The 14,416-nt window shown below is 34.8% G+C and overlaps 1 protein-coding gene across 1 annotated transcript; it reads right to left on the bottom strand.

Annotated features, from left to right (window-relative positions):
- Window positions 1-12,706: 12,706 nt before the first annotated feature.
- Window positions 12,707-13,741, bottom strand: LOC141709068 (uncharacterized). The gene has a single exon (XM_074512966.1). It carries the CDS (start codon window positions 13,739-13,741, stop codon window positions 12,707-12,709), a length of 1,035 nt encoding a protein of 344 aa, XP_074369067.1.
- Between the last annotated feature and the right edge of the window lie 675 nt (window positions 13,742-14,416).

Below are 14,416 nucleotides of genomic sequence, written 5' to 3'. Positions count from 1 at the left end.
TGGTTTATTTTACACTCATTCTCAAGATTCAAAATTAGTTGGCTACTCAGACAGTGATTATGGTGGAGATTTGGATGACAGGAAAAGCACTTCAGGTTATGCTTTTCATATTGGTTCAGCAATATTTTCGTGGTCATCAAAGAAGCAACAAACAGTTGCTCTCTCAACATGTGAGGCGGAGTATATGGCAGCAGCAGCATGCGCATGTCAAGCTATGTGGCTAGGCTACATATTGAGCGAGTTAAATCTTGCAAAGGTTGATCTGGTTACTATTTATGTGGATAATAAATCCGCTATTTCACTCGCGAAAAATCCAGTATCCCACAGTCGAAGCAAGCACATTAATATTAAATATCATTTTCTTCGAGAAAAGGTAAACGATAAAATTGTGGAATTGGTGCACTGCAGAACAGAAGAAAATTTAGCCGATATTTTCACAAAGCCATTGAAGCCAGAGATATTTCTGAAAATAAAAAAGAAACTCAGAATGCAGATTCAGGTTTGAGGGGGAGTGTTAGAATTCAAACCCTCATATGTATAAGTAAAAGCTGGCATCTAGAATTTGCAAAATAAAAAGTCAGCTATTAAATAAGTATCCAGCTGTGTGTACCAGATAATAAAGAAGAGTACGTGAAATGTAATTGCAGCAGCACAACTATATATTTTCAAGATAAGAGTTGAATGAGGAAGAGTCCAGCAAGATGTCAAACTATTCATATTGTCTAGAAGGATGGAAGCTGCTTGTCATTTGTAAGATCTTAAATGAAGCCCTGCAAATAAGGTAGGCTGAGTTGAAGATTGCACAAAACACAGATGCAGGAACCTAGATATTGAAATTTGATATGCTTGTATTAAATGTATGTCTATGTAAGCAATTAGGTCAGCAACAATATTACTTAAGCAATTAGGTCATCATCTCAGAGCCTATAAATAAGGCATTCCTGTATTCTTGTATACAACACCAATAGTGAGGTTCACAGAGAGAAAGAAAAGAGCTGAAGCTCTTGTGAGAGGAAAAAGATTGCAGTGTGTGTAAACACTTATATATATGTATAAGTTGTATTTCTATTATTAAGAAATAAAAGTAATCTGTTATTATTGTGCTGGTGTAAAAATATTATTGAAATATTTTTTGTGTAAAGCCCATCTACGTTTCCAACAATATCATCCATTATGCAATGTCTAGATTGCTTTCAACACGGGAGAACTTATTGATTTTATGCACATTGAATTTCCCAGTTATTGATAATGATTCAAGTTTTGTCGTCCTCAAGAATTTTAAAGATAAAGTGCTAATTACTCATTCCATCAAAATATTTGAAGGGTTATATTTTCTTTTTGCTGAAACAACAATGGAAAAGATGAACGTTTTCACCAGCCGGTGGAATTCAAAATTTAAAGAGCAGGGCCTAAATGAGATTATGATTTGGTTGAAATGGATCCTCCCAGATTATATTTCGCGGTTTTCCGTAAGGGATCCCTCATATTTGAAAAATTATTGGTGCATACACAAAGCTCACAAGAAGATGTGCAAGAAAGGGCTGTTGATGCCCTTTCAACTTTTACAGTTGTGAATTATAAAAATGCTAGTACTGATTCTGCATTCGCTGAAAAAGTTGCTTAGAAAAGCGGCAGATTACCCTTTTTGAATCTTACAAAATCTTGAAGGGAGGGGCTTTAGTGTAATGCAGCTGTGGTAATTTCGGTTTATCTAGTGCTCTTAGGTTGATCTAGACATTTCACCATGGGGATAAGAAGAATTAAGTATACCTATTGCTCTCAGAATCTACTTACTTGGTGGCTTTGTAAGATCTACCACAGTCCCGAAATTGCCTCAGGTATTTAATGTGTTTGTTATCATTTATTTTGTTTTTGTCATAAATACGATGCACTATAAAGTGGTAGATCTATAGATATCAGGGCAACCAATGCTTCAAAATTCTAAAAAACACTTTAAAAAACTATTTTGGATTATGGATCTTTGAACAGTGTTCAGGGTTCCATATAGAGAATCTCCGGTGCGTGGAGATTCAAGTATATCTAGTGCCCCTTTACTAGATTCAAGTATTTCTTGTCCTTGGTTGGTGAACTTGAAAATTTTAGCCTACTTTATGATTCCCCATATTATTGTGGTTTTGGCACCAAAGCTTTCCAATTTCAGTTGTGTCGGTATCTTTTCCATTACATTTGGAGTTCCCGAGTAGAAGAATTTATGTATAGACTTGCGGCATTGTGTTGAAATCTTATATAAAGATGGGGAAAAAATTATCTGCAGTTTGCAAGTATGCTTCTTGGACTTGGTAATGCCAAGATTCTTACATTCTACTCGGAGAGCATTCAGGTAATTTTTTTTATCTAATTAGAATTTGATAATAGTTTCAATTCCTTGGTTTGCTTCTATGACAGATGATAGTATTGAGACTTGATTGTGTAACTTGTGGACATGGTAAATTTAGTTACTAAGCAAGGGTTTTAAATATTTAGGCTAAACTAGTAATTCGCAGGTGTCAAGGATCAGACCCTTCAATACACGTTCAATCTCATCTGTCATAGTTCACTATTCCTTAAAATTGATATACAGAAGCCTTTTCAATCTTCAAAAGCAAAGACTTTTAAGTTACTGTTCCTGTTAATGAGCCTCTTGCATTTTCAAGCATCTGTTGCAGTTTTTACTGTTGGTGTTAAACTTTAGTATTCTAATTAAAGTCAACTACCAGAACTTGACTGACTTATGCTTCTCTATAACTCAATGCAAAATTTTTATGGTATATCTCCTATTTTTAATGGTATATCTCTATAATTTGTATCCTCTATTTTTAATGGTATATCTCCGGCAAATTATGGTTTTTTTGATGGGAATAGAGCATACAGTGTGGGAACTACTGAGTATTTATAATTAATGTCTTGAAAAGGATTTCGAAATTATGGTCTCAATAATTGGAGTTCTTACTGCTTTATACAATAGCTTGCTCACTCTTGTTGAGTCCTGCCTCCACTAGGATATGAAGAATCAAGATACCTAAATTACCATTGTTGCTTTACACTGAACCCCCTCCCTCCAAGATCTTGTAAGGTTCAAAAGAGGGTAATATGCCGCCTTTCTGAGCAATTGCTTCAGCAAGTGCAGAATCAATATTAGTATTTTCATAATTTACAACCGCATAAGTTGAGAGGGCATCAAGAGCCCTTTCTTGCACATCCCTCCCGTAAGCCTTGTGTAAAACTAAGCAACAATGTCACACCTTGGCAGAACCAATAATTATTCAAATGTGTCGGATCCCTTACAGCAAACCCCAAAAGTGAATATCAGAGTATTATTCCAACCAAATCATAATCTCATTTTGGCCCTGATTTTTAATTTTTGAATTCCTCCAGCTGATGAAAATATTCCTCTCTTCCATTGTTGTTTCAGCAAAAAGAGAACATACTCCTTTGTATATATTGGTGGAAAGAGTAATTAACAGTTTACCTTAAATATATTCTTGAGGTGAACAAAACTAGGATCATTATCAACAGCTCGGCTATTCAATGCACATAAGATCAATAATTTCTCTGAGGTTGAAAGAAATCTAGACAAAGCATCAGGACGATATCAGTTCATGAAACATCTAGACATATCAAATGTAGAAACATACTCAAATGCTATAATGTTACATACATGTTTCACGAATTGATATCATCTGATGCTATGTCTAGTTTGCTTTCAACCCCGGAGAACTTATTGATCTTATGTGCATTGAACTGTCCAATTATTGATAATGATTCTAGTTTTATTGACCTCAATAATATTAAAGATAAACTATTAATTAATATTTCCACCAATATATTTAAATTGTTATGTTCTCTTTTTGCTCAAACAACAGTGAAAGAGCGGCATGTTTTCACCATTTGGAGGTATTCAATAAATAAAGAGCAGGGCCTAATGAGATTATGATTTGGTTGAAATGGATCCTCTCAGATTCTCTTTTGCCTTTTCTGTAAGGGATCCTATATGTTTGGATCCTCTCAGATTATTTCTTAGTTTTACATATAGCTCACATGAGGATGTGCAAGAAAGGGCTGTTGATGCCTTACAACTTTTGCAGTTGTGAATTATGAAAATGCTAGCAGTTGCTTAGAAAGACGGCATATTACCCCGTTTGAACCTTACAAAATCTTGGAGGCCGGAGGGGCTTCAATGTAAAGCAGCTGTGGTAATTTAGGTTGATCTAGACATTTCACCACAGGGATATGAAGAATCAAGTATACGCTCTTACAAGCTACTTACTTGTAGTTTTCTTTGAACTTTGTTCAAGGTGCCATTTAGAACATCTCCAGTGCTTGTTTCCCTGAGAGTTGCATGGGGAGGTGGTGATTGATTGATGGTCACCTAAGCATCGGACCATTTAAGTGTCTTAAGAAAAACAAGCACGGTTGCGACTGTCAAGCAATGTTGCATGCTCCTCCTTGTTTATATTCTTTTATTGCCAAGTCATAGAAACCTAGGATCTTTGTGCATTTCATTGGTCGCAGCCATGCGAACTTGCTGAACTTTATAGTGGCCATAATATATTGACTAAAGTTTTCATCATGTTGTTCGTAAATATTCTTCAGTCATTTTCTAGAACTTGATATAGGTAAGTAAAGTTAAATTATTCAGATGCTCTACCAATATTATGTATAACGGCTGTAGTGTGTGTGTGTGTGCTGCATTAATTCTTATTCCACGTTCTTTAAAAAAAATGAATATATCACCAAATTTTTTGATTCTCTGCAGGATGACATGATCCTCAAACAGCAACTGTTCCAGCGAGTGGTGACAACTAAAATTACAGCCCAAAAAACAAATGTGTTGGTCACAGCTGAAAATCCAGCACCTGAAGAGCCATTGGAAGCTCAAACCAAGAGGATGGTTGATTGTCAGCATAAAGATAAAACTGGGAGCGTTAAAACTGTCGACTTGAATGTTGAAGTACAGCATGTGTTGCATAATTCTCTAGTAGATGCAGATAGAGTTAGACCAATTGATTTTCCAGCTGAAGGGACAAACATTTATTGGTGAGCTCTTTTAAGGGGAAAAAATTATCTCAGAGTTATGGCTGGTCTATGACTCTGAGGTTAACTGCTAAGGACCGGGAAACCATTTAGCACTTCACCACAAAATAAAAAACAAAAAGTTGTGTGCAGTGAGGTGGCTGAGGTTGATTCTGAGATAATTTTCCTACTTGCACAGTCTGGGATTTAACTAAAGTTGGGTGTTGAACCGCCTAAACTATCTACAACATCTTCGGTTTTTATAGCCCCTATCAGGGAGCCTTCCCGCAATTATCTGGCGCATCAATGCTGCCAAAAAGTAAAGTACAAATTCTGCAGGATCGTCTTGGTGATGTCGTAGATAAGCTACAAAATCTGCAGACACTTCGTGCAGAGAAGATTAACAATAATTTTTGAGGAAACCACTACGCCATAAACGGCCTTCTACCACATAATTACGTGATGTTGCCGTAGATAATGTTGCAGGAGCTATATGATAATGTACGATACTGCAACATGCTTTAATTATGTTAGCATAGGTCTCGTAAAGTGTTGCCAATACATATTAATAAAAATATTCAATTTTTTATTAAAAAATAAATAAGTAAATGCTGATGTGGCAGAGTTGGGTCCCCACACTGCTAACGGGGCAGGTGGACCCCTGCTGATGTGGCAGGTGAGTCACCCCATGTGGGACCCTGTTGACGCAGTTGGGTCACACGTGGGCCTCTGCTAACGTGGCAGTGGGACCCTCCTGACGTGGCAAGGGGTCCCCCATGTGGGGCCCACTCTGCTGACGTGGCAGTGGTCCCCTGCTGACGTGGCAGTGGTGAAGTATTAAATCAAATATTTTCAAAAATTTTGCATTACCCAGGTATTAAACCCAAGACCTCCTACTAAACAAAATTGAGTGCAAACCACTACACCAAGGAAGACAATGTCTTTTAGTCCATATTATTTATATATAACCTTATAGAAATAATTCATTTCTACTTAAAGTAAAGTCTCTTTTAACTTCTTTAATTTCTTTAAAATAAAATTTCGATGATCCGTCCGTACGGATGTTAAAAATAATCGATTTTAGAGGTGTACCATCATTATTAGTATTTTATTTGTTTATTTTGTGGGATAATATAGCAGTCAAAGCAGTCAGAATATACTATGCCCTATATGCGTCCCGAATGAAGTATCGATTATTTTAAATTAAAATTTCGACGATCCGTCCGTATGGATGTTAGAAACTATCGATTTTAGGGGTGTACCATCATTATTAGGATTTATTTATTTATTTTGAGGGATAATATAGCAGTCAAAGTAGTCAGAATAGACTATGCCCTATATGCGCTACTGTCCCGAATGAAGTATCGATTATTTTAAATTAAAATTTCGTCGATCATACCGTATGGATGTTAAAAACAATCGATTTTAGGTGTGTACCATCATTATAAGTTTTTTTATATTTATTTTGCGAGTTTTTATATCAGTCAAAGCAGTTATAATAGACCAGGGCTTGTTTGCGCTACTGTCCCGAATGAAGTATCGATGCTTTTAAAATAAAATTTTGACGATCCGTCCCTACAGATGTTAGAAACTATCGATTTTAGGGGTGTACCATTATTATTAGGATTTTATTTATTTATTTTGTGGGATAATATAGCAGTCAGAATACAATATGCCCTGTATGAGTCCCGAATGAAGTATCGATTATTTTAAAATAAAATTTTAACGATCCGTCTATACGGATGTTAGAAACTATGGATTTTAGGGGTGTACAATCATTATTAGGATTTTATTTATTTATTTTGTCAGATATAATTAATATATAATTTATTCTCTAAATATTTTAATTATATATAAGATTTTTTAATAGATATCGAATAAATGGGGAAAATAAAAAAAATATTTTTTTATTTTTATAATTATCTAGATAATTGTTTGAGTGTTATAGTAATTTTTGTGGAATTTTTAAAGTTTTCTAGTTATTTTATATTGATTTTTAATTAGTACCTAATTCAATAAATAAAAAATAGAAAATCATCCACTTGATTGCTATGTGGCAGTAAGGTATTGGCTGGAGAATGTATCAGGCGGATCATCAGTTTCAATTTTAATCTAGACTGTTTAATCCATTTAAAGAAAAACAGTTTTAGTAAATCATCGATTTAAAGAAAAACAGTTTTAGTAAATCATGACAATTGGTTTATATAAACTTACTTAGATTAGAGGGAAGGAGATGCATACCACTGTATTCAACAGAAAAATCTTCTTCTCGATTGTGTTTAACCCCAAGTACATACTTCTTCAATACAATGACCTCTATGTATGTACAGAAAAATGCATCTTTGTGCAGGATGAAATTTTAGAATACCACTGCTTCCATCTTTATTGTAAGGTCTTTTGTAAAGTGAAAGCGGTTATTATTCCGCCACAATTTTGCTTGGCACCTCTTTGATAGCCACTGATGGACCTTTGGGTAATGGCAAGCTGGAACCATACTTTGAGGGCATGACAAATGACATCTACCACTTATCTCGGTCTTCCAGCTAATATTTTGCAATCAAAATATTTGAAGGTATACATAAATAAAAGCAGGGTCCAGGGTCCAGGCATTTTCTTGGTTAGATTTAGTTGGTTTTATTTATTCAAAAATGGGAAGGCATAGTTATTATATAACCCTTTGCACATGATATTTTAAATTGTAATTATGTATATTCGCAGTCTCTCCGTTTTTTTATACATTTAGCATAATTCCCCTGTATATTTGATGTTAAGCCTCATAGTATATTCCCGTTAATTAAACGACATAACATTGGTGTATTTTTTTTGGTTGATTAAAATGTTGCTGATTGTATATGATGTAGCAGAAAGAGTGGTGGTGAAGGTGAATTTGAAGCTAGGGTGTTGAGTAACCAGCTCATCTAAAACCTTAAGGTGTTAGAGGAATACCCCAATAGGATCTTATATTCACTACTAGAAATATGGGATCAGACATCGGTTCTAAACCGATGTTAAAAAAACTGAACCGATGTCTTCGCGTGTGATGTTAAATGTCATCAGCCTTTGACATCGGTTCACAGCTGATGTCTATTACAGTGCTATACATCGGTTTTAAGAATAATTCTGATGTCTTTACAACAAATTTCAGCTTATATTACAGTATTTCTAGGTGAATATGAGTATATTATGGGGTAATTATCCATTAAAACACGAAACCTGCAAGCTCTAAAAGACATTTTTTTTTTAAATCTTTCAAACAAACCGATGTGAAAATCTAGATCAGACATCGGTTATGTTATCTGACCGATGTTCAACCGATGTAAAATACTGGGTTAGATATCGGTTTCGTTCATTTGGTGATGCTAAATTCTTTTGTTTAACATCAGTGTTTTTTTCTAACCGATGTTTAATCTTTAATATTGTAAAATTTAAGACATCAGTTATTGAAAATTCGATGTTATTTGGCTGAAAATACATAGATTTTTTTACTGAACCGATGTCAAATGACTATTTGACATTGGTTTTTGTAGTTCTTTTTCTTTTAATATTGTTTCACCTGATGTCTTTTGTTCATTTTTACATCGGTTTTAAATTACCATTTTGATGTTAATGTACTGTAAATTGCATATGCCATCCTGGTACTATTAATAGCCCACTATTAATAGCCCAGGGAACCAATTGCATTTTCAACCAAAAAAATACCAACAATATGCAATACATCCAACCAAATTTGTAAAAAGATAGAGGAATACATTGATACCAAATTTACTAACATTCAATCCAACAAGAGCTCAATTCGGACATTACATTCCAAGTCTAAAATAAACATCCCAACTAAAAATAATAAAACCCAAATTCTCTAGTTATTACATCCAACATTCTAAACATATTTGACTAGTTAATATGTACCACTTGTCAAGTTTCGACAATTCCAAACATAAATCAGAATGATGGATGTAATTATCACCAAACATCCCTTAATTAACCACCAACCACCAGCAAACATAATATCAATTCACATAGTTCAGAGGAAAGCTATATATATAGATACTTATCATTTTTACATCTTGTCTTGGATAAATTAAATCACCTTCATCCGCACCTCATCCAGCTCCTGCCTTGTGTAGGACTTTCGAGTTTTGGCTGCCCACTATAAAACACACGTAAAAATTAGCAATCAGAATATTATTAACCAGAATTGCCATATGTATAATTAAATTTAAACAGAACCAACTATTTATAATTTAACCAGAAGAGGACCTTTTCTATATTTAACCGTAATTTTCTTCGTTAATCCAAAACTATACCAGATAGTTCCTTATCACTAATAGTTGTCTATCATTACTAATAATAAAAACAAGATCCATCTGGAAATCACTAATAATAAAAACTGATAATAAAAATGGCACTCATATTTATCTGTTCTGAAAAACTACACAAAAAAATTCTACATGCCATCTATCGGAAATGATTTACATATATACCTTGGTAGTAAAAGATAGCTCCTTATCAACAATGATATCTTTCATTTATCGCATTATAACATAGCCACATTCAACCCCTCCTCGTTGTTTGGGAGATCCCTGTTAAAATATAAAATCTTAATTAGCTCCAGAAATTAATTAAAATTACAAAGTGATAAAAAAATACAAAAAACTTACAAGAAGATTCTTTATCTGAGGAGCTTTATTTCCCCTTCCAGTTTGAGCATTGTAGGATTTCATCGCTCTATATTGCAGAACAACAATAATATACATGATTATTTTTCAAAAGGGAGAATATTTACTATATATATATACATATAGTAAACAGAAATATATTACTCTGTTAATGATTTTTCCAACTCGTCAAAATGTGTTGGATGTGGCACAGGGTTCAGAATATAAATGTCGCCATCCCAAATTACAACCAAAATCCAGTGGCAACTATGTTTATAAAAAAGAGAAAAGAAAAACACAAGTCAGAAATTTTAAAAAAACTACCTAAATATATTAATTTGTAAAAGCATGTCTAAATTAAAAATACTTACTTATGATTATTTGGCATGAAGTACATGCGATAGGGACTACTCTCTTTCAACCGATTAACAAAATAAGAATGAAAAGATTTGTTCAACGTAAATGTAGCTCCTGGATCGAAAAATCCATATCAGACCACATCATCATTCTTCCTCTCAACCTTAATCAGTCTTTACAAGAGTCTACCAGGGAGTGAATTACATTACTTATAATATCCGTATAAAACATGAATATTGAATATGTAACGATAAAAAATTAACTTACGCCATATAAGCAGATATTGCAGCTTGGCCAATCATATCGAACTCCAACAATGCTTTCACATTTTCATGCAATATATAAATTATTTTCTCAGTCCCAAACACGTCCGAATCACACGGAATTAGTATTGACTCCCTAGTGGCTTTCATGAAGACTGCAGCATATTTGTATAACACCTTGTACTGCTTTGGCACATTCTTGTTTAGCTTCATTTTTTCTATAATCATCTTGAAGTTTCTACAACTCATCTTTTCGCTTAGACTGCCCCTGCAACACTTCCTTTTTCTTTTTCTACACAGAATTAAATAAAACAAGAATAATTGGTTATTATTGACATAACTACTATAGAATACAACAATCAATTCAGAGTATATTGACATAATTTTTATATAACATACCGCCACAGTTGGGTAGATATTCAATTCACGAGGCCATGCTATGTGAGAGCCAACTGCTTGGCGTGCAACCTCAATTTCACCAGGTATGGGCACTGGAACCGACGCCTCTGGCTGGATGTGTCGTTCCTTTGTAAAATATCGCACTCCATTCACTAGATAACCTTGATAAGTTAGTACTGAAAATTATGGCTTAGCTGCGAGCCATCTTATCGTATCTGAAACACCTTTGTTGTTCTCCCTTAGTTCATTATTCACCTACAAATATGATAAGAAATTTTAAATCCTAAATAGCTAATAGTCGTCATTACACTACAGATCAAAGAACCTAATACAACACTGACTTTGTTTTGAAACCAATCAGTAAAGAGACGATTGTGCTCTCTCATGAGCCAATGTAAACTTTTCCTTTTCCCTCGATGAATTTATTCAAGATATTCCTTATGCATTTTGCAAAATGCATATGGAATGATATATTAAAGACACATTACAACATTAATTACTGGATAATGAGGAATTGAAAACAACAAACTGCATAAACTCACATAATATATGAAAACACTTCAGCGTTGTTTAGAAGGACATGTAGATGTGCTTCATCTCGCTCCTTCTCTTCCACTGATTTTATTATCACAGCAGATAATGGACCTGATATCTTATTATCTTGGTCCTTTGGAAGACCGGCAGTGGAGTAATTCTGACTAAGAAACTCGGTGCTGAATTCTACGGACTCTTCTCCAAGGTAACTCTCTGCCATACAACCTTCGGGATAATAACGGTTTCGAACATAACTCTTTAGTACTTTATTAAACCGTTCAAACGCATACATCCACCTATAAAATACTGGTCCACATAAGCGTAGTTCCTGGACCAAGTGGACTACTATATGTACCATTACGTCAAAAAATGATGCATGGAAAACCTTCTTTAGATCGCACAAGGTTAGTATAACATCTGACTGCAGCTTATCCAGTTTTGACACGTCTACTACTTTGTTGCACAAAGCATTAAAAAAGAAACACAATCTAATAATTATGACCCTAACATGTTTCAGAAGAACGGAGCATACTGCAACCGGGAGTAATTATTGGAGAAGAATGTGGCAATCATGTGATTTCGGCCCGTAAATATTCAAATCAGGCATGGAAACACAATTTTTTATGTTCGATGCATGTCCGTATGGAAGTTTCATCGACATTAATGATGACAAGAAAGTCCTTTTTTCTGCCTTTGACAAAGTAAAGGGAGAAGGAGGCAAATAGGTTTTCTTTACTCCTACTTGGGGAGCCAAATCAGATCTAACGCCCATTTCCATCATATCACGACGGGCTGCCGCAGTATCCTTTGTCTTATGGTGCATATTTTGTAATGTGCCAATCAGACTATCACATACATTCTTCTCGACATGCATGACATCAATACAGTGGCTAACATGGTGAAATTTCCAGTATTCTAACTCGAAAAATACTGACTTTTTCTTCTATGGACTTTCAACCTTCTTTGCCTTCTTCATTTTCTTCCCAAATTCAAATTTGATTTGTTCTTGCTCTGCTAACACTTCTTCTCCGGATAGGGTTCGACGCGGCTGCCCAAACTCTTGTTGTCCATTAAAAGCAGCCTTCTGCCTTCTATAAGGATGATGTAGAGGCAAATATTGACGATGCCCTTGGTAGCACATTTTCCTACTATGAGTCAAATATTTAGCTACGGTGTCATCTCCACAAACTGGACAACACTTATAACCCTTATTAACGCAGCCAGATAAATTTCCGTAAGCAGGGAAGTCATTTATCGTCCACTATTAAAACTGCTTTTAAAGTGAAAAATGATTTGTTATACGCGTCATACACATTTGGTTCCCCTTCCTTCCAAAGCTTTTTTAAATCATCAATCATCGGTTGTAAGTAGATGTCGATGTTATTACCTAGGCTCATGCGGGCCAGGGACCAATATCGACATCATAAATTTTCTTTTCATACATAACCAAGGAGGATGATTGTAAGTCACCAATATGACTGGCCATCAACTATATCTATTAGATAGGCCATTATTTTGCGGGTTTACACCATCCACCGATAAAGCCAAGCGAAGATTTCTCGGTTCACTACCAAAGGATGGCCACCTATAATCTATATTTTTCCAAGATGGAGAGTAGGCCGGTTGTCGCATTTTACCATCTTGTGTCCGCTGTTGCGCATGCCAACACATTAGTTCAGCGGTGGAAGGAGATTTAAATATACGTTTAAATCTAGGAATTATTGGAAAATACCACATGATTTTGGCTGGAAAATTAACCCTCTCTTCACCTTTCTTTGTCAACTTCCACCGAGAAAGTCGACACTTAGGACACTTGGTTGCATTAGCATGTACACCCTTGTATAGTACACAGTCATTCAGACATGAATGGAACTTTATATACTCTAGACCTAAATTTGAGAGGGTTTTTTTTGCTTCATATGCATTACTAGGTAACACATTATCTTTGGGAAGTAGAGACCCAACAAAAGAAAGGAGGTCAGTGAAGGCACTATCGGTAATACCAAACCTAGATTTCCAGTTATGCAACTTCAACATCGACTCTAACTTAGTACAGTCACTACCCTCATATAGAGGTTGCTCAGCATCGGCTACGAACCTCCTAAACTGATATGAATCATTATCATATTGACCCGAGTTATATGCCGCTTCACAAACATCAATCGTTTCCGAAGCAGCGACATGCTCCTGATCTTGCTTTGACGCTTCATCAGAGGCTTGCTCAGGAGGTTGGTCTGGAGCTTGCTCTTCAGGTGGACAACTAGCACTTGAAGATTTAGGACCCGTAGAAGCAGTCTCCCCGTGCCAAACCCAATGCACATAACCTAGACAAAAGCCATTGTCATAAATATGGCCCCTAATTGTTTTTATAGAGAATTTTTTAAAATTGGCGCATCGTCCACAAGGGCAAGGAATTTTGTTACGATCTTCAGAATTTTCTTCAGCATATATCAAGAAGTTTTCCACCCCCATTTCAAATGCTAAAGAATCCCTATCTTGCAAAATCCATGTCTTATCCATCAAATTTCCCTACCTGATAGCCACTATAAATATTAAAAATCCAACACATACCTATTTATAATTATTTAATAAAAGGCATATCAAATTTGTGTTGGTTACTCTAGGGATTAATTATATAAACTTAGAAAGGAGTAAATACCTTGATATCCTAATAATTTATAGTACTAATTCATTACTCTAAGATCCTATACATATACAAAATTAATTACAAAACTAGACTAAATTTATAAACTAGACTAAATTAAACCAAGATAATTAAAACAAATTAAACCATGATATTTGAAAATATCACATAATTAAAAACCAATAATTCCAACATTCACAACCCAGACAATTGTTAAATTTCCTTCACATAAATAAAACTCAGTGAGAACTTGAGTATTGAAACAAATTCAGCCCATAAATAAATAAAATTAAAATTACGTGTTACTTGTATCTGTGAGAAGGATAATTATACAAAACAATTACTGTAATACAACACAAGTTACACATAGTTCATATCAGGAGTGCAGAGACTTGTTCATATCAGAGTAATGACTATCATACAAAACAAGAAATGCAGAGACTTGTTCATATCTGAGTCCTGTTCAAATGCAGCCCCCAAAACACCCCCAAAACACACTAATATGTATGAACAACCCCCTAGAAAACACATAATTAAAAATAGAACAGAAA

This window comes from Apium graveolens, chromosome 1 (assembly GCF_009905375.1).
Source record: "Apium graveolens cultivar Ventura chromosome 1, ASM990537v1, whole genome shotgun sequence".
Lineage (NCBI taxonomy): Eukaryota > Viridiplantae > Streptophyta > Magnoliopsida > Apiales > Apiaceae > Apium > Apium graveolens.
The sequence above is the reverse complement of the archived record's forward strand: the minus strand, read 5'-3'. Positions and strand labels throughout refer to the sequence as shown.